The 20,680-nt window shown below is 49.4% G+C and overlaps 1 protein-coding gene across 4 annotated transcripts in view; it reads right to left on the bottom strand.

The window, feature by feature from the left end:
- PHF20 (PHD finger protein 20) overlaps nucleotides 1-20,680 on the bottom strand; it is a 230,776-nt gene that overhangs the window by 41,029 nt on the left and 169,067 nt on the right. For all 4 annotated transcript variants that reach the window (XM_075012107.1, XM_075012108.1, XM_075012109.1 and 1 more), the window contains one exon: nucleotides 15,993-16,188. In XM_075012107.1, coding sequence (XP_074868208.1) covers nucleotides 15,993-16,188 — 196 coding nt within the window. The remainder of the gene's footprint in view (nucleotides 1-15,992; nucleotides 16,189-20,680) is intronic.

Below are 20,680 nucleotides of genomic sequence, written 5' to 3'. Positions count from 1 at the left end.
TGACCAACTGATGAGTGAATGAAGAAACGTTTAAGAGACTATATTCTGAAACTGATGGATTTGGGTTTAGGAGAATTATTTTTTCATCACCAAAATAAGGAAACTTGAAAAATGATGCTCATTAAAAATGCAGAAAGGACAGCTACCTACTTTTCATAATGGTTGTTCTTTAACATGTGTTGCTCAAGTCCCCTTCAATAGGTGTGTGTGCGCCACATGCACGACTCTCGGAAGTTTTACCTTAGTAGTATCCACTGTGTTGGCGGTGGAGCCCCTCTGGAATGGTAACTTTACAGCAACATGTGTAAGACCCTGCCAACCCTATACCTGCTCAATTCTATCTTGATGGAATACTCTGACAGAGGAGAGCTTAGGCGGATTTGGAACCAACCTGAGCAATGTATCTGGAAGTACAACAGTTCCAAAAGCTGGGTATCTATCTTCTCTTCTTTGGGTAGACTGTTCATGTCTACGCCAATAGGTGATTCCCAAGCAGTTTCAGTGGAAGAGAGAGAACAGTTTCTGCCTGAAGTACTGCCTTACCAAAGGACACACCATCCCTCACCTGTTGTCTGATACACTGTGAAGGTGTGGATGGAAAACTGCATTGCTGCCTTCCATACGTCCTGAATACGGAGATGTGTGCAGAGTGTGAGGGACGCAGCAGAACAGGCTTGCATTCTTATGGCGTGCACAGTTAATGGTGGGGATGGAATCTTAAAATCTTAGCTAGATCATAGAATGTTATGATACAGGGTGTGATCCATGACAAAATATGCTGAGAGGAGATAGAAAGCCCTTGTATCCTCTATGTGACTTCAATAAAAAGCCTACAAAACAGCTTTGTGCATTTGATGTAGAAGGCTAGGGTACACCTAAAATCCAGAAAATGGACTGCTCACTCTTGTTGGTGGAGAGAAGTTTGGAAAAGAATGCCAATACAAATATGTCCTGGTTTACATGAAACTAATGGACTACCTTGGGTAGGAAAGCCAGGTGCAGGTACAGCTGCACCTTGATGCTCTTTAATGGATGATACTGTCAAGCCCTATTGCTTCAGGTACAAGTAGTAGTCTTAACACAAGAGGAACAGAAGATTGCTGTGAGGTGGTACTTTTCTATAGGGACCAAATGAGAAATGCTTCCACTTTGCCAGACATGTTGTGTGAGTGGAGGATTTCTTGCTGCCCAGCAGAACAGCCCTAACCAAGTTCAAACAATATAGTTCAAGCTGTTTCAGCCACTGAACTTCCATATCATATGGTAGAAGTGTAGGCTGGGGTGCTGAAGTTAGCTATGATCTCGTGAGATGAGGCCTGGGAGCACAGGAAGGGTCACCGGCCTATCCTCTGATATGTTTAGGAGCGTGGTGAACCAGTGCTGTTGGGGCCAGGCAGATCACCTGTCCTGCCAGATTTTGAGGAGGGCAGGAACACACACAGCATGTGACTATCCATTGTAGGTAAAAGGCATCCACTATGAAGCCATGGTTACAGTTCTGAAGGGAGCAAACCAGATGGCAATTTCTGTAGTTCCACATCACAAATAGGAAGACTTAAAGGGCCATGTCCACTGAGTGACCACTTGTGAGTGTGGAATGAGTGGCAGAGGTGGTCTGCTAGTTCATTCTATACTCCCAATAGATCTGAGGCTTGTAGCTTGATACAGTGTGTGATCCACAAATTCCACAGTAGGACAGCGTCTTGGCCTAGGGGGGAAGAATGAGCACCACACAGTTTGTTTATCTAGAACATCTCTGTGGTTTTGTCTGTCAGCATTGAGACAAACTTGCCCAGAAGAAGGGTCTGGAAAGAAAGGTTACTCACCGTAGTAACGGTGGTTCTTCGAGATGTGTCCCCATGGGTGCTCCACATTAGGTGTCGGGCTCGCCCGGCGCCGCAGATCGGATCTTCCAAGCAGTTTCTGCCGGACCGCGCATGCGCCGGTGCGCACCGCTCCCCCGCGCGCTCCCGGCCATGTGCGCGATCCGGTCCCCGCCAGTTCCTTGACAAACCGCCTCGGATGCTCCTGCAAAACACTAAACAGAGATCCGGAGCGGGAAGGATGGGCGGGTAGTGGAGCACCCACGGGGACACATCTCGAAGAACCACCGTTACTACGGTGAGTAACCTTTCTTTCTTCTTCGAGTGTCCCCGTGGGTGCTCCACATTAGGTGACTACCCAGCAGTAACCCAAGATAGGAGGTGGGTAATCGGATTATGTGCAGCTTGTCCCCGAGAGGACCGCTGCCGAGAGACGGGTATCCTCTTGGAATACCCTGTGAAGGGCGTAATGTTTGGCGAAGGTGTCACAGGATGACCAGGTCGCCACTCTGCAAATGTCTTTTAGCGCAACGCCCTTGAAAAAAGGCTGTTGATGCTGCCACCGCCCTAGTGGAATGAGCCCTGGGCGTGGCCAGTAAAGGAGTCTTTTTGAGTTTGTAGCACATTTTTATGCAAGATACGATGTGCTTAGAGATTCTCTGCGAAGAGAGACATTCTCCTTTTGATTTGGGAGCGATAGAGACTAGGAGCCTATCCGTTCTCCGGAAGGACTTGGTCCTGTCCATATAGAAAGCTAGCGCCTCCTCACGTCCAGGAGGTGTAGGCGCGCCTCCTTGTTAGAGTTATGAGGCTTTGGATAAACAAGGGTAAACAATAGGTTCGTTAGTATGAAACTCTGAAAGAAACTTTAGGAACAAGGACTGGATGCAGCCGTATGGTTACTGCCTCCTTGGAAAACCAGTGCAGGGTGGCGCTGCCATAACTGCTTCAAGCTCGCTCACCCTGCGAGCTGACGTGATTGCGAGAAGAAAGGTCGTCTTCATCATAAGGAGGCAGAGGGAAACCATGGCCAAAGGCTCGAACGGTGGTCCCCTTTTCGCATTAAGCACCAGGTCCAAGTTCCACAGAGGTGGAAGCGGTTTCTGAGGGGGGTATAGGCTTACCAGCCCTTTGAAGAACCTGGTAACCATGGGATGGGCGAACACCGTGTGCCCTTCCTCTTCGTGTCTGAACGCCAAAATGGCGGCCAGGTGGACCTGAAACGAAGATAGCGAGAGTCCTCCTCTCTTGAGGTCCAGTAAATACTCTAATATCACAGCCATAGGCACCGAAAGGGGGCTAGCTGTTTGGTAGAACACCATGCCGTAAAGCGAGTCCATTTCTGCTTGTAGGTCTTCCTGGTGGAAGTCCTCCTGCTACTTTCTAGGACTTGCTGCACTTCCTCCGTACATGTGCTCTCTAGGGAGCTGAGCCATGGATTAACCACGTTTGTAGTCGCAGGCCTTGGGGGTGCGGATGCACTATGGACCCCTGGGCTTGCGTGAGCAGATCCAGCGTCACCGGAGGAGACATCGGTGGCCGGTCCGACATGCGCAGGAGTAGGGGGAACCATTGCTGTCGATCCCACGTTGGGACTATCGGGATCATTCAGGTTCCTTCCCTCCTGGCTTTCTGCAACACTTTGTGGATGAGCACTGTGGGAGGGAAAGCGTAAAGCAGGGGGCCCCTCCATGAGATCGCGAAGACGTCCCTCAGGGACCCCCGTCCCAGTCCTGCCCTGGAGCAGAATCGTGGGCACTTCTTGTTGTGCTGAGTAGCAAACAGGTCTATCTGGGGAAAACCCCATGCGTGGAAAAATTGGTTGCAGCAGATCGGGACGGATCTGCCACTCGTGCGTGAGTGCGAAACGCCTGCTCAGCTGGTCTGCCTTCACATTGCGAGCGCCTGGTAAGTACGAGGCTTTCAAGGTTATATTGTTGGCGATGCAGCAGTTCCACAACCGGACTGCTTCTACACATAAGGCACGGGACCGAGCTCCTCCTTGCCGATTTATATAAAACATGGTGGAGGTATCGTCTGTACTGATCCCGACTACCTTGCCTTTCATTTGGTCTCGAAAGTGTCTGCAGGCGTTGAACACTGCTCTGAGCTCCAGTATATTTGTGTGCAGTGACTGCTCCATGGAGGACCACAGCCCTTGCGTCACCTCTTCGCCCATGTGTGCTCCCCACCCTATGAGGGAGGCATCTGTAGTAAGAAAAACCAATACGTGTGGTTGGTGGAAGGGTACCCTTGTTAGCAGGTTCCCGGGGTTTACCCACCATTGCAGGGATTTGCGCACCTCTGTTGTGGGCGACGCCATCCTGTGAACAGTGTGTGCTGCCGGTTTGTATACGCTCGCCAGCCAATGCTGCATGCTGCGCATGTGTAACCTGGCGTTCTGTTCTACGAAACGTCGCTGCTGCCATGTGGCCCAGCGGCTGTAAGCACGTCAGAACCGGCACCATAGGGCTGAAGGTGAAGCCTTGCGCGAGGGAGCCGATGGCCCGAAAGCGAGTCTCTGGTAGATACGCCCTCGCTGTAATAGAATTTATGCGTGCCCCTACGAACTCTATGTCCTGTGTGGGGTCTATCTTTGATTTTGTCAGATTGATAAGCAGGCCGAGCGAAGAGAACGTGCCTGCTGTGACACATATTATGCGTAGTACCTCCTCCTTCGAGGCCCCTTTGAGTAGGCAGTCATCCAGATACTGGAATATAAATACCCCCTGTCTGTGCAGGTAGGGTGACACCACTGCCAAGGTCTTGGTGAAGACTCTGGGGGCTGAGGAGAGCCCAAACGGTAGGACCTTGTAAGTCGAGGGCTGCGAACCAATCTCCATCGTCTAGTGCCGTAAGGATGGAGGCGTTTGTGATCATCCGAAAGCGTTGCGAGCGCAGGTACCGGTGAGGCCTCGAAAATCTAAGATGGACCTCCCCGTGAGGAAGTACCTCGAGTAGAACCCTCTCCCTTGCAGTTGCTCCGGCACTCTTTCCACTGCCCCTACAAGCATGAGATGGTCTACCTCCTGCTTGAGCCTCGCTACATGGGAGGCCTCCTGGAGGTGGGGCCCCGGGTGGAGGTCATGGCGGTGGGAGCAACTGGGAGGGGATGGCGTACCCCGTGGCTATGATCTCCAGCACCCATTTGTCTGTGGTGATCCTTTGCCACTGGTTATAAAATGGTCGGATGATGGCCTTGAGCACTGGTTTCGTGCCCTCTGGAAGCGAGTCCATGAGGGAGGTTAACCTAATGTGGTTGTCGAAATTATGGTTCGCTAGATGCGCTGCGTAATTTGCCATTGGCAACAGTAGCGTGGAGGAGGAGTAGACCTTTCTGCCCAACCGCTCCAGCTTTTTGGCATGTTTGTCTGTTCCCCCACGTTGCGACGACTCCACCACCAAAGAATTTGGTTGTGGGTGGCTGAACAGGAACTCCATGCCCTTCGTCGGCACGAAGTATTTTTTTTTTTTTTTTTTTTCGCTCTCTTGTGGACAGGCGGAATAGTCGCAGGAGTCTGCCATATCATAGTGGTAGACTCCAAGATTGCGTCATCAGCGGTATTGCTATTTTGGAGGAGGCCGGAGGTCTCAGATTTTTGAGGAGCTTATGGTGTTGCTCTTGCACCGTTGCTGTCTGGATGCCTTGCATGAAGGCCACCCTCGTAAAACAGCTCTTGGAACTGTTTGAGATCGTCCGGAGGATGGACGTCCCCCGGGGCCGTAGCCTCATCCGGGGAGGAGAGCGAGGAACCGCTGGGGTACGTCTCTCTGGACCCTTCCGGTTCCTGCTGATGATGGTACACCCTCTCACTAGAGGTTTGCGAGGAAAAATCTCGGGGTTCCATAACCAGTTCCCCCTGAGATGCTTAAGTCTCTGTCCCCGGTCGCAATTGCCCTCGGGGGTACGAGATCGTTTGTAGGGATTTTCCCCTAGTAGATTGCCGATGGTGTCTATGCCCTGCATGGTCCCAGCCAGGGTGAGGCTGGTTGCAGAAATGGAGAAGGGGGCTCCGGGTAGGCTGGGGGGGGACCCCTGCCTTCTAGTTGGAGTCTGCAACATAGCGGAGGGCTGTGAGAAAGCAACTACACAGCCCTGTGCGGAGAGGGGCTGCAATGCCCCCTCGTGTGCAGTCTTCCCCCTCCCTTGAGGAGGTAACTCCGCCCCTGACATACAGGGGATCCCGGCCCCGTCCGCACCGAGCTCGGCACACTCGAAGGCGGTGCCGCACGTGCGGTGTCCTTCGGTGCCGGCAGGCTGCGTGCCTGCGCGCTCTGCACCGCCGGTTTTCCGGGGGTCGGTGGTACCGGCGCTTGTTTAGCCGCCGCCCTGCCTGCGGTGCGGGGCGGCTGGCTGATTATCGGAGGCTGAGCCGCTTGCACGTCGCTCTCCGTGCCGCCGCCGATCAGCTGTTGCTGCGGCTGGGGGCTGCTCGCTCCTCCCGTCCCGCTCACTGTTGCTGCCGGCAGGGATCAGGCTGGGGGGCATACAGGGGATTCCGGCGTCCGCACCGAGCTCGGCACGCTCAAGGGCGGTGCCGCACGTGCGGTGTCCTCCAGTGCCGGCAGGCTGCATGCCTGCGCGCTCTGCACCGCCGGTTCCCCGGGGGTCGGTGCCGCTGCCCGCGGTGCCGCCGGTACCGGCGCTTGTTTAGCCGCCGCCCTGCCTGCGGTGCGGGGCGGCTGGCTGATTATCGGAGACTGAGCCGCTTCCACGTGCCTCTCCGTGCCGCCGCCGATCAGCTGTTGCTGCGGCTGGGGGCTGCTGGCTCCTCCCGTCCCACTCGTTGTTGCTGCCGGCAGGGATCGGGCTGGGGAGCATACAGGGGATTCCGGCCCTGTCCGCACCGAGCTCGGCACGCTCAAGGGCGGTGCCGCATGTGCGGTGTCCTTCGGTGCCGGCAGGCTGCGTGCCTGCGCTCTCTGCACCGCCGGTTCCCCGGGGGTCGGTGCCGCTGCCTGCGGTGCCGCCGGTACCGGCGCTTGTTTAGCCGCCGCCCTGCCTGCGGTGCCGCCGGTACCAGCGCTTGTTTAGCCGCCGCCCTGCCTGCGGTGCAGGGTGGCTGGCTGAGTATCGGAGGCTGAGCCGTTTCCACGTGGCTCTCCGTGCCGCCGCCGATCAGCTGTTGCTGCGGCTGGGGGCTGCTTGCTCCTCCCATCCCGCTCGCTGTTGCTGCCGGCAGGGATCGGGCTGGAGATACTTTCCTCAGTTTCTGCGCTGATGGAGTGAGGGAGGCAGCTTTCCTTTTAAGGGCCCCGGAGGGTCCCTCCTGCTGCGGCCGCTCCGGCGCTTCTGGCTGGAGGGCCTTATCAAGAAGCAGCATTTTTATCCTCATCTCCCTGTCCCTCCGTGCTCTGGTTGTTAATTTAGCGCAGAAGGCGCATTTCTGTGCCACATGGGACTCCCCCAGGTACCTTATGCATAGACTGTGCCCATCGGACACTGGCATCGCCTCTCGGCAGGACTCACGTTTTTTTAAAGCCTGAAGAGGACATTGTTGGTGAGTCTGAGTTTTTAAGTGGGTACTTAGCACCTTCTTTGTGCCGTTTTCCCCATCCGATGGCCTGCCTTAGCAGGAGGGCTGATGGCCCTAGCTCCTGGCCTCCGGCGCTTGTTACTGGGACTGGCTGAGCTGTCCCTCTCGTAGCTTGTTCGTTGTTGTTTTTTTTTTTGTTTTGTTTTGTTTTTTTTTTAACAAAATAACAACCGGCTAGCTTATAGTAGCCTAAGTGCCTGAAAAAAACTTTAAAGAAAAACAGATAAAGTCGTTGAATACGCTACTTGGCCTTAGCCTAGTTGGATTCCGTCTGCAGCCGACGGCGGTTAAGAGGAACTGGTGGGGACCGGATCGCGCACATGGCCGGGAGCGTGCGGGGGAGCGGCGCGCACCAGCGCATGCGCGGTCCGGCAGAAACTGCTTGGAAGATCCGATCTGCGGCGCCGGGCGAGCCCGACACCTAATGTGGAGCACCCACGGGAACACTCGAAGAAGAATGTCCGGCTAGCCATGTGATCCATCATCAGCTCTGCAATGATCTCTCTCACTGGGAAAGGTTTTGAATTTTTGCACTTCCCAGTTGAACGCCCCAGCTTTTCTTCAACATGTCTGCGACAGAAGACCGAGAGGGCTTAACTTTGGCCAAGGGCAGTCCCACACAGGCCACCTGAGTTTGTAACCACCAACTGAGGGATCTGAGAATTTTGAGTGGGAGGGTAATAAGTCTGTCCAGACAGTCCTAAGTGGGTCTGTATTCCCTCACGAACCAAGCCTGGAAGGAGCAAACTCATAACCTGGCATGCTGCACTAAACATATGCAAACAGCCATATGTCCCAGAAGCTTCAGTTTCTGATATGGTGGTTGGGAACCAGCAAAGGCTCTCAGCGATGCTCTTGATGCTTTGGAACCAGGATTTCGGCAGGGAGGCTCTGGCCTGATTGGAGTCCATAAGAAATCACAATGATTATGGTTTGGGCTTAGACTAGGGCACATTTAGAGTAAACCCTAGCTTGCTGAAAAAGGTTCATGTCAGGACCACATGCTCCAGCCCTTGCATCAGAATTTGATATAGATGTTCCAGTTCTCCAGGAACAGGAAGACCTGTATCCCACCATCTGTACAGGAGGGCCGCCACAACTACCATGCACTATGTAAACACGTAAGGGGCTGCTGAAAGCCAGAATGCGACAAAGATAAAGTGGTACTACAGGCCTCTACGTACAAATCTCTGGAATCTCCTGTATGCTGGAATAATTGATATATGAAAGTACACATCCTTCAGTTTGAGAGCAGTGTACAAGCACCCTCGATCCAGGGAGGGAACAATGGTGGTCAGAGAGACTATACAAAACTTCAGTTTTCTTATGAATATAATCAAGTTTCTCAACATAGGGCTGAGCCCACCTTTGGTTGGGGAATGAGAAGATGTCAGAAGTAGAATCCCTTGCCCCATAAATCCTAAATATCATCTATTGCCCTCAGTGCAAGGAGCAATTCCACCTCCTGTAGCAGGAGCTGCTTGTGAGAAGGGTCCTAGAAGAGCAGATGGGGGAGGCAGGTGAGAGGGCAGGATGGTACAGAATTGGATAGAACCTCCTACCCTGCTAAGGACACAGCATTCTCATGTAGTGTGAGCCCAGGCAAAGGAAAAGTGGAACACAGATTATTCACAAAGGGAAGACAAGGATCTAGGATTTGGGTTGCTGCTCCATCCCCAAGAGAACCTTCAAAAGTTCAGCTTTGAGCCATGAGGATACTTGGAGGAGCCCTGAGTTGGGCCCAAGGACTATGAAGGATGTTTCCTATTGTTTCTGCCCCTTTGCTGATTTCAGTCCCACCTTGGAAGACTTGGACAGAATCACAAAGAGGGCTCTCTCTGGGGTGCTGGAGTGCAAATTTTCAGAGGGACTTGAGGTTTGCTTGAGTCCTTGAAAACTGTGCAATCTTGAGTTTGCTCTGTGTGCAAACTGCCCCACAAAGTCAAATAAGAAGGCTTTTATAGTACTCTGTACCTTCACTGGGAGTGCAAAGACCTGTAACAGTGAGTTATGTTGCCATGGTCATAGCCACAGTTTGCACCACTGAGTCAGTGAAGTCCAGAGCAGCCTGAACGGAGGTTCCAGCCACCACACTCCCGTCTTCTATGATTGCAATGAATTCCTGATCATGATTCGGATGGAATAAATTCCTGAAACTGAGAAGGAGTTTTACATGAGTTGTATGCATAGCAGCTAGGTACCACCATCTGTTTGGATATTTGAAGCTGGAGCCCTCCCTTCCAACCCTAACCAGCTGAATATATCTTTTGACTGAAGAGGTCCATCTTTATACTGGGGACAGGCCTCAGCTGCCGATGCCGTTCCTTGTAGTTACATTGTCCATGATGAATCCAGGGCTCCTGATCTCATAGAAAGAGGGGCATGGGCAACAGAAATCATGGGTACTGACCTTAAACCATGCCATTGGCCCTGGTGATAGGACTAAGCTGTTTAAAAGGCCATTGTACGAAACTCTGCCAGTAGGGTGGCCAGGACACGATTGATATTGAAGGGTCCTCTGCTCTACAGTGCTCAAACTAGTGCTGAGATCTTGAGTGGTATTGGCTATGTAAGGACATAGACTCTGACTCGGAGAACAGTTCAACCCTAACAAGGGAAGGGTGGACCCCAATGGTGCTGGGAAGCCATTTTGAAGCACTGGGGAATAGTACTGCATTATGGTGGGCTTGCCCGGGTGTTGGATAGGTGGTGCTGTCACCAGTGCTGCTGACATTGCCCAAAATGGCATAGCAGCTCAAGGCTGTGTAGCCTGTACCTAAGCCAGTGACTGTGCCATCATGGCAATGAAATCCTGCACAGCTTCAACTTTGTTTAGGGTGGAGAGGAGGGTCCAGGTCCTCCTCAAACAATTCACGGGCTGGAGAGTCCATTGAACTGGACTCAAGCAACTCGAGGTCAGAGTCAATGGTATTGGGACTGAGAGGCCAAGCTTCGTGTTCCCTGACATGGAACATACTGCACTGGACATGAGGTGTCAGCTCTTCTTGGCAGGACAGCAGCCCCATTCTTATGCAGCATCATGCATTGTGACTGGTTCCACACCAATGACCTGGCCTTCCATGCAGGGAAATGGTGCCAATGCTCCCTATCAGAGTCCTTCCTCAATCCTGAGGTATCTCCCACTGAGGCCAGTGCACTGTGCGCCAAAGCCACCAGTGCAGGCCGGGGCTAAATAGCTGACTCCGTTAAAAGGAGCTTGAGACAATGGTACCCTCTCTCTTAATTCTGGGCTTGAAGCTTCTACAAATGGAACACTTGTTTTTGCAAATGATCCTCTCCCAGACACTTCAGACAAGCAGCATGCAGATCTCTTCTGGGCACAGGCTTACCACACCTACAGCATGGCCTGAAACCCTGGGCCTGCCATACTTCCTAGCAACAGGGAAATTGAGTTCCCTGCCAGGTAAGCCTTCAAGGGCTGATTAGACTGGAGGCAAGGCTTTGAGCCAGGCCTAACCAGCTAGCAGCTCTCTCTATAAGAAGGGAGCTTTCGGCAAACACTGTGAGCAGCAAACAGAGGGCAGCAGCTAACAGGGAAGGGATTTTGCCTCTGGGAGTTTGCCGAGGGAGGAGCCCCATGTTTGTTGCCCTTTTCAGGTATGGTGTTCCACCTGTGCCCTGCAAGGCAGCACTATCAGGAAAAGGATTCTCTGAAGAGAAGAGCCTGAAGAGTGATGGGGGGGCACTGAGAGCAGCTGGGGGGAGAGGGGCCAGTGCAGTGAGGAGGGAGGACATGGGAGCAGGTGGGGGTAGTGGGTTGGGGAGGGTCCTATGGTGATGGTAGCTGGGGGGGGGGGGCAAAAGGTGGGGAGGAGGGTCCCGGAGATATGAGGTCATTGCTCCACAGGGAGCTATGGTGACTCGTGGTAACAGGGAGGTATGAAGTCGTGGGATCCTTAACCACATTCTCCACACCCCACTGCCTTGTGGGTTATCCTGGGAAGGAGAAAGGCTAAGGGAGTAAACCCTGACAGAAAATCCGGAGTGGAGTCCGAAGATGGTTCGGTGTCAACTTCTGGCACTGTCCCGGCAACTCCTGCAGCTGAGCTGGTACCAGACGTGGAGGTTATCCTCTCCTTTGGACTATATCAGTAAAGCCGAGAGGGGGACACTGGTGTCTGGGCAGCCCAGAGTCTCCATAATAAGTGCCCAGGCTCGCGCCCGGAGAGGTACTCCGGCATCGCTGAATAGTGTTGCATCAACACGGGAGGCAACAGATACCGGTTATAATCTCTTGCTCGACTGGCGTAGAGAACGAGTGCCAGGGGTTGCCTTCAACAGTGGGAGAGATCCTCGCATCTCATTGGACAGTCACCGCCCGCCTCAAGCTGGGCAGCCCCCAGCCAATAGGGTACTGTCCCGCCACAGGTCACCTGCCTCGCTGGGTGTGTGAGGCTTAAGGTTCCTGAACCTGACAAGTGACTGAAATTTGGGCACCAGGCAAACCAATAAGAAAATCAACAAGAAATGAGAAACATCAACAATTCAAGCTTGCTTGCTGGAATATGCAGACCATGCTGACCGGCTTGACTGAACATCTTCAAGCCATCAGTGACACCCAAAAGACCGCTGTCACCAACGAGGAACTGAAGAAGCTCCGAGTTGATATCGCTGCACTGCAAGAGACGCGACTCGCAGATTCGGGATCTCTAAAGGAAAAGGACTACACCTTTTTCTGGCAGGGTAAAGCCCAAGAAGAACCCAGAAAGCATGGTGTTGGCTCTGCTGTCAGAAACACCCTTCTACAAATGGTGGAATTAGTCATGGGTGGATCAGAAAGACTTCTTCGGATCACACTTCAAACCTGCACCGGTCCCGTCCACCTGATCAGCGCTTATGCTCCAACACTGTACGCCACACCAGAAGTAAAAGACAAGTTCTATGACGTGCTTAGTGCTGCTGTAGTGCAAATACCTGGTCATGAACAACTGTACATCTTGGGTGACTTCAATGCAAGAGTTGGAGCTGATTGGGCCTCATGGCCTTCCTGCTTAGGACACTTCGGTGTGGGAAAAATGAATGACAATGGACAGCATCTCCTTGAACTGTGCACGTACCACAATCTGTGCATCACAAACACCTTCTTCCAAACGAAGCCACAGCACAGAGTGTCATGGAGACACCCACGCTCGAAGCACTGGCGTCAACTAGACGTAGTCATCACTAGGCGTAATAACCTCAAAAACATCCTTCTGACACGCAGCTATCATAGTGCTGACTGTGATACAGATCACTCGCTAGTTTGCTCCAAGCTCAAGCTGAGACCCAAAAAGCTGTACTGTTCTAAACCTGCTGGAAGGCCCCGCATTGACGCCAGAAAGACGGCAAACTCGGAGAAAGCTGAAAAGTTCAGAGAGACCCTCCAGGAAAATCTGCGCAGCGGCCCTGGGGGCGCCGATGCAACATCCAAATGGCAACATCTGAGGGATACAGTTTACAACACAGCCTTGTCGGTGTTTGGAAGATGAGCTAGAAACACGAACGACTGATTCGACGCTAACTCCGATGAGATAATTCCAGTCATTGAAAAGAAGCGCGCTGCACTCCTGGAGTACAAACGCTCATTGAGCCAGAGTACCCAGCAAGCACTTACAGCGGCCAGAAGAACAGTACAGCAGACAGCCAGGTGCTGTGCCAACAACCACTGGCTCCAGCTATGCAGCAGCATCCAGACCTGTGCTGACTTTGGTAATCTCAGAGGAATGTACGAGGGTATGAAGAAGGCATTAGGACCCAACCAGAACAAGATGGCACCTCTAAAATCCAAATCTGGTGAAGTCATTGCTGACAAAGCCAAACAGATGGAGCGCTGGGTTGAGCACTAGTCTGAGCTGTACTCACGCGAGAACGTTGTGGTTGACACAGCCCTCGATGCCGTCGAGCTCCTACCAGTAATGGACGAACTGGATCAAGAACCAACTGTGGATGAACTAAAGAGAGCCATCGACAGCACTGCAGCAGGAAAGGCCCCTGCCCAGGATGGTATACCAGCAGAGGTAATCAAGTGTGCCACGGACACACTCCTGGAACCCCTACATGAGCTACTGTGCCTGTGCTGGAAAGAGGGTGAGGTTCCACAGGATATGCGTGATGCTAACATTGTAACGTTGTATAAGAACAATGGAGACAGAAGCGACTGCAACAACTACCATGGAATCTCCCTCCTAAGCTTCGCTGGTAAACTGTTCGCTCACATCATCCTTGGCAGACTCCAGAAGATTGCTGAGAGGGTGTACCCTGAATCGCAGTGCAGATTCTGCGCAGAGAGGTGTACCGTTGACATGGTCTTCTCTCTAAGGCAGCTGCAGGAGAAGTGCAGGGAGCAGAGGAAGCCACTCTACATAGCCTTCGTTGACCTGACCAAGGCCTTTGACTTGGTCAGCAGGGATGGTCTGTTCAAACTGCTCCACAAGATAGGCTGTCCTCCACGGTTACTCAAGATGATCCAGTCGTTCCACGAAGACATGAGAGGAACCATCCAATATGACGGTGCATTATCGGATGCTTTCAGAATCAGGAGCGGCGTCAAACAAGGATGCGTGCTTGCTCCGACATTGTTCGGGATCTTCTTCGCACTCCTCCTTAAACACGCCTTTGGATCTTCAACAGAGGGCATCTTGCTGCACACAAGATCTGATGGGAAACTGTTTAACCTTGCAAGGCTGAAAGCTAAGTCTAAGGTGCGGGAAGTCCTCATCAGAGACATGCTGTTCGCAGATGATGCTGCTGTAGTGTCTCACACAGAAGACCAGCTTCAAAAACTGCTGGATCAGTTCTCCAAAGCATGCAAGGACTTTGGGCTTACCATCAGCCTAAAGAAGACAAACGTGCTCAGTCAGGATGTTGCTGAATCCCCATCAATCAGCACTGACAACTGTACGTTAGAGGTCGTCCATTAGTTCGTTTACCTCGGGTCCACCATCACTGACACCCTGTCGTTGGACACTGAGCTAAATAGGAGGATCGGAAAAGCGGCCACAACTCTGTCCAGACTCAGCAAGAGAGTGTGGAATAACAACAAGCTGTACACTCACACCAAAATGCAAGTCTACAGAGCCTGCATCCTCAGCACCCTCCTTTATGGCAGCGAGACTTGGACCCTGTATGCCCGCCAGGAAAAGAGGCTGAACGTCTTCCACTTGCGCTGCCTCAGGCGCATCCTTGGAATATCATGGAAGAACAGAGTGACCAACACCGCCGTCCTCGAGCAAGCTGAAATCCCAACCATGCACACCCTCCTCAGGCAGCGTCGGCTCCGCTGGCTTGGCCATGTCCACAGGATGAATGATGGAAGGATTCCAAAAGACATCCTGTATGGTGAGCTAGCCTCTGGCAAAAGACCTCCCGGGCGCCCCCAGTTGCGCTACAAAGTTGTCTGCAAGAGAGACCTCAGAGAGGTAGACATCAAGCTGGACAACTGGGAAGAACTAGCAGACGACCGCAGCAGATGGAGGCAGGGGTTACACAAGGGCTTTCAGAAGGGCGAGATGAAGATCAGACAGCTAGCAGAGGAGAAGCAAGCACACAAAGCACACTAAGGACTTGCCAGACACCCACCACATCTGCAAGAGATGCAGCAAGGACTGTCACTCTCGTGTGGGCCTTCGTAGTCACAGTAGACACTGTAAATGAAGTCCTCCTCTGAAACTATAAAGGGCGCGATCCATAGTCTATGCAGACTGAAGGATGCCTACTAGTGACCCCCAACTTAACTAACTCACTAACAAGTATAACAGAAGTTAACAACTACATACAGGGAAAGAAAGCTACTAGGCAAGCACCTGCTAAAGGAAGAGACCAGTTGCTTCAATGATTGTCACTGTCAGTTAAATTGAGCAGATGGCCAGGAACCTATAATACACTGCCTTAAAGGTGCCACCTCCAGGGGGCTTCACAGCTGACCGGGTGGGCATCACTAAGGTAGAAACTTCTGATGACCATGCATGCTGTGTGCACACAGCCATTGCAATGGACCTGAGAAATCACTTGAAGAAAAGTTGGTTATTAACTGTTCATATCTACTAGTATGTGTATGTATGATTAAATGTATTTAATTTTTCTGGGCTGTAGTGATAAAAATTGATTCAAATTGATTATAAAAGGGATGGGTAAACTACTGAAAGACTGCTGAAATATTCATGTTCTCATCCCACTGCATATAGTAGAGCAATAACAGAGCCAGGTGAAAAAATGTTTTTAATAGCCAAATTATGGTTTAGCAGCATTAAAACAGAGAAGCCAGATGTGTCAAGAGTGCCTCGATAAGTATGATATACCAATCATCCATGTTCTACTTTTTGTATTCTGTTTAAGTGTTCTAGAGAAGTTTTCTACCGTAATTTGCTTACCTGCTCTTTCGCCACACTTCTGGTTACATATATATGAATACCACACCCTTACTGTAAAAATATTTTGTAAGTTTCACTGCACCAAGTTGCAGCTGAATTCATTTAGTAAATCATCTCATTAAGTCAAACTACATTTCTATATATCCACGGAATAGTGCATGTGTACGTATATATAAACAATCTCCATTATCAGTTACTTTTCTTCTCTTTGAAATCTGTTTCACATTACGACATGCCAACTAAGACTTCAAAACACTGCTTACTGTAAAATGCTCATCTTCAGCTGCAGTCCATGCAGTACTTCTATTACTTTGTGCACATCCCCAAGAAGTTGGTGAGTGGCTACAATCTTCTTGGCATTCTGGTGGGAATAATTTTCTTCCAGAAATGCTAAGCCATGCATGTGGCCATTACTTAACCACTCCTTCTCATACCAGTATTTTAAGCTCGATCTCTGACCTAAAGCAACAGTAATGAGTGGATTAAAATAATCATTAAGATAACTTTAGTATTTGAACATTACTGGTAATAGATGTCATTAGCTTGATATCTACTAATACAAATCGTGCACCAGCTTAACAGTAAGTCTTCTTAACAATAGCACTAGTAATAGTCTATTTGATAGGAGATGCACCCTTTTCCCCAAAGACAGAATGAACAAATGAAGTGGGATGTTCATATGACACCTTGCTCAAGCCCACAGAATTCCACCCAATGGTAAATCAGCAGTATTCAAAAGACTTCCATGCCAGACAGTGGCAAATGATGGATATCTTCATCCTTCTGATGTATTAGCCATCAACAGAATACTACACATTCCAGTAACTAAATCTTAAGGCCTAATGACAGTCCTCACTATGTAATTAAGTGCAAATTATTTTTAGAGTCTATAGACAAAGAAATACACCAGAGGACTGTGAACTTCCCTATCTTCAGTAGTTTCTTAGATGCCTAGTTTTTCATATTATAAGTATGTTATAAGTGGAATGCATGTATCAATTCTTTGAAATTTACAAACTAGACTTGGCTTTGATCAAAATCTCATGCAAATATACAAATATTAATAAAGCTCTCCTTGCTGAGGAGGCTGGGGTATCACATGAACAACTAAAATACAGCTATGTTAACACATTATTAAAAACAGGTGTGATTAACACAACATTAATCAAGAAGCCATGCAAAGAGCATTAATAAAAACAGTGGGATGGGGCTGGAGATGCATCCCATCTGGGTGCTAACACAGTTCCTCTCTAAAAAGTAGACTATTCAATGAAAGCATGTTTGATTCTGAAGAGGAGAGGTTGGGCTGCAGAAGGTGCTGCAAGATCATCATGTTGCACCAACTGGGCAATAAAGGAGCAAAGAATAAGCCACCCGCTCCTGCAAGGCCCCAAAGAGTTACAGCACAGACCCATACAAATGGGGCTTACAGAGCAATTTTAAAATATAGCTAGGTCTATATCCAAAAGGGTTTTTTGATAACTAACAGGGCCAACTTGAAACCAACAAACAATCTGAATTGTCAGGAGGCATATAAATATGCAGAGTATGTGCATGTTATAAACATCATTTATCAGTGTGATCACTGGCAATGCTGCGGCATTCTGCACAAGCATTTAAGATCCCATGTTCAAAGTCCTACTAAGGGAATAAAAATAATTGAACCTCAGTCACAAAGCCTTGTATTGTTATTGAATGGTTATTATGGGATAAATAAAGGCAAAATATTTTCATTCCATGCACAATATCAGTTTCCATGGATAGTGTCTGGTAGAAAACAATGTCAACGAAGCTAACTATCTCCAAATTTGCCCTCTAAATGAGTAGGCATGAAACAGGGAAAATGTATACTGAAAAATAATTCCTAACTGCTTGGCTTGACTGGGGTTGTGAAAAGAGGCAGTTTGGACATATCCAGTCCAAGCTGTCTGCATCTACAGTGCAGAACAGGAGATGCAACACTTTGTACTGTCATCATGGTGATATGATCATGCAATATTTAGAGCTGACTTCATACAAACACCTTATTCTAAGCAAGCACTCAACATGGGAAGAAGGATCATCCCGGGAACTATAGGCCGGTCAGTCTTACATCAGTCCCTGGAAAAATCATGGATGGGCTCCTCAAGGAAGTCATTTTGAGGCACTTGGAGGAGGGGAGAGTGATCAGGAATAGTCAGCATGGATTCATGAAAGGCAACTCATGCCTGACCAATCTGATTAGTTTCTATGATGAGATAACTGGCTCTGTGGATAGGGAAAAATCAATGGATGGGATTTATTTTGACTTTCGCAAAGCTTTTGATACGGTCTCCCACAATATTCTTGTCGGCAAGTTAAAGGAATGTGATGGATAGAAAGCTGGCTGGAAGGTCGGGCCCAGAGGGTAGTGATCAATGGCTCGATGTCAGGATGGTGGTCGGTTTCTAGTGGAGTGCCCCAAAGTTCAGTTCTGGGTCCTGTTCTGTTCAACATATTTATCAATGACCTGGATGAGGGGTTGAATTGCACCCTCAGAAAGTTTGCGGATGACACTAAGCTAGGGGGAGAGGTAGATATGCTGGAGGGTAGGGACGGGGTCCAGACTGACTTAGACAAATTGGAACACTGGGCTGCAAGAAATCTGATGAGGTTCAAAGGGCAAGCACAGAGTCCTGAACTTGGACCGGAAGAATCCCAAGCATTGTTACAGGCTGGGGTCCAACCGGCTCGGTAGTAGTTTTGCAGAAAAGGACCTAGGAGTTGTAGTGGACGAGAAGCTGGACATGAGTCAACAGCGTGCCGTTGCAGCCAAGCAAGCTAATGGCATATTAGGTTGCATCAAGAAAAGTGTTGCCAGCAGATCCAGAGAAGTGATTATTCCTCTTTATTCGGCTTTGGTGGGGCCGAATCTGGAGTACTGTGTCCAGTTCTGGGCTCCCATTTATAGGAAGGATGTGGGTACACTGGAGAGGGTCCAGCAGAGGGCGACCAAAATAATTAGGGGGCTGCAGCATATGACTTATGAAGAAAGGTTGAGGGAATTGGGACTGTTTAGTCTGCAGAAGAGAAGACTGAGGGGGAACGTGATAACAGCCTTCAGCTTACTGAAGGGAGGTTGCAAAGAGGCTGGAGAGAGATTGTTCACAGCGGTCACAGATGGCAGAACACGGAACAATGGTCTCAGGTTGTGGTTGGAAAGGTCCAGGTTGAACATTAGGAAAAACTTTCTCACTAGGAGGGTGGTGAAGCATTGAAATGGTCTACCCAGGGAAGTAGTGGAGTCTCCATCCCTGGAAGCATTTAAGTCTCACCTCAACAAAGCCTTGGCAGGGCTGATCTGATGGGTTTGGTCCTGCTTAGAGCAGGGGGCTGGACTCGATGGTTTTTTTAGGTCTCTTCCAGCTCTATTGTTCTATGTGCAAACAGGACATCTACCGTGTTCTTGTAGCTTTGTGGGGCCCAGGATATTTCAAAGACAAAGTGGCTGTTGCAATATTGGTGTAGCTTAAAAGCTTATCACTGTTACCAACAGAAACGGATCCAATAAAAGGTAGCAGCATATCAAATCACTGGGCAATGACACACATTGTCTATCAATAACATGAGGTTCACAGTTCCAGACACAACAGCAACATCCTTTATTAAATTAAGCAATAACATGTGGTCAGTAGTAGAAAAAGCTACCAAATATGAAGGGGAAAAAAAAAAAACTATGGATCACCGCATCCTATTCTAAAAATCTACAGATCATTCAGGATCATGACTGGCAAGATCAACTCCCTGGATTGAAACCTACCCAGGATGTAAAGGCAGACTTGAAGCCAAAAGGCCACTACCCTTCTGGTTTACATTCCTCAAGAGGAAAGATCTCAGACAGGGAGGCTACTCGTAAGCATTCCTGTAACTTGAAGAGCATGGAACACCTCCATAGCTGACTACCACGTACCATTTACTGACATTTTGATAATATCCTTCAAGAACAGCAACACAGTGGTAGTAAACAGCTATCTAAGTAGCCAGAGTGGGCACAGATCAGAATAGGAAACACACACTTGAAGATATTGGGATCTATGAAGAAGATACCATCAGCTACCCCGAGTTCTCTTGACTAAGGGATATGTCAAGACAAACTCCCATCCTGTCAATCTCAAAAAATTCAGGAAACTTCTCAGGTGTGATTAATTGAAGGAATTACCAAATTATACATTCCAAATCTAGAAAGGACTATTGTGATCCTCAGTGGTTTGAGCATTGGCCTACTAAACCCAGGGTTGTGAGTTCAATCCCTGGAGGAAGCCATTTAGGAATTGGGGCAAATAGATGTCAGGGATGGTGCTTGGTCCTGCCAAGAGGGTACAGGACTAGACTAGATGACCTCCTGAGGTCCCTTCCACTTCTAGGAGATGCCTATCTCCACTTAATAATAATATGGCCTCCATAATACAGGTCACAGGACTTCCCTGAATTAATTCCTGTATGAATCACAACATATAACATTTCCAGAATGGATTTTTTTAAAAAAAAAAAAAAGATATGGGGTGATGTAATCTGAACAATTTAGACTGAGCACAAAACAGAGGAATTTGTTTTGATATTGTCTTCCTGTATCTGTGGTCTGCAACAAAATTAAAAACTGGATTACAAGTGCATTTTAGAGATGAAGAGAAGGGAGAGGACAGATAATAGGAAACAGACTTCTGATGGTAAATTTCATGAGGCAGGACTAACATCAGCCTTAAAGGAGTCTATAGGACCGCTGTTGATGAGCCAACCACAGCCATGAAAACAGGCATATTAAAATAGAAGTGGTGATTTTTAACAACACTGTCAAGCACAGGTTCCATCTCACTAATACATGCTCAGGGGTCTGTGTGGGAAAATATCACTGTCATAAATATTACATATCCAAAATGGTGCACTATTAAGTTATTCCACTGTATTCTATTTCCCATCTTCAAGATTATTCCAA

This window comes from Carettochelys insculpta, chromosome 17, assembly GCF_033958435.1.
Source record: "Carettochelys insculpta isolate YL-2023 chromosome 17, ASM3395843v1, whole genome shotgun sequence".
NCBI classification, from domain to species: domain Eukaryota; kingdom Metazoa; phylum Chordata; order Testudines; family Carettochelyidae; genus Carettochelys; species Carettochelys insculpta.
Note: the sequence above shows the minus strand (reverse complement) of the source record. Positions and strands in the feature narration are given on the sequence as shown.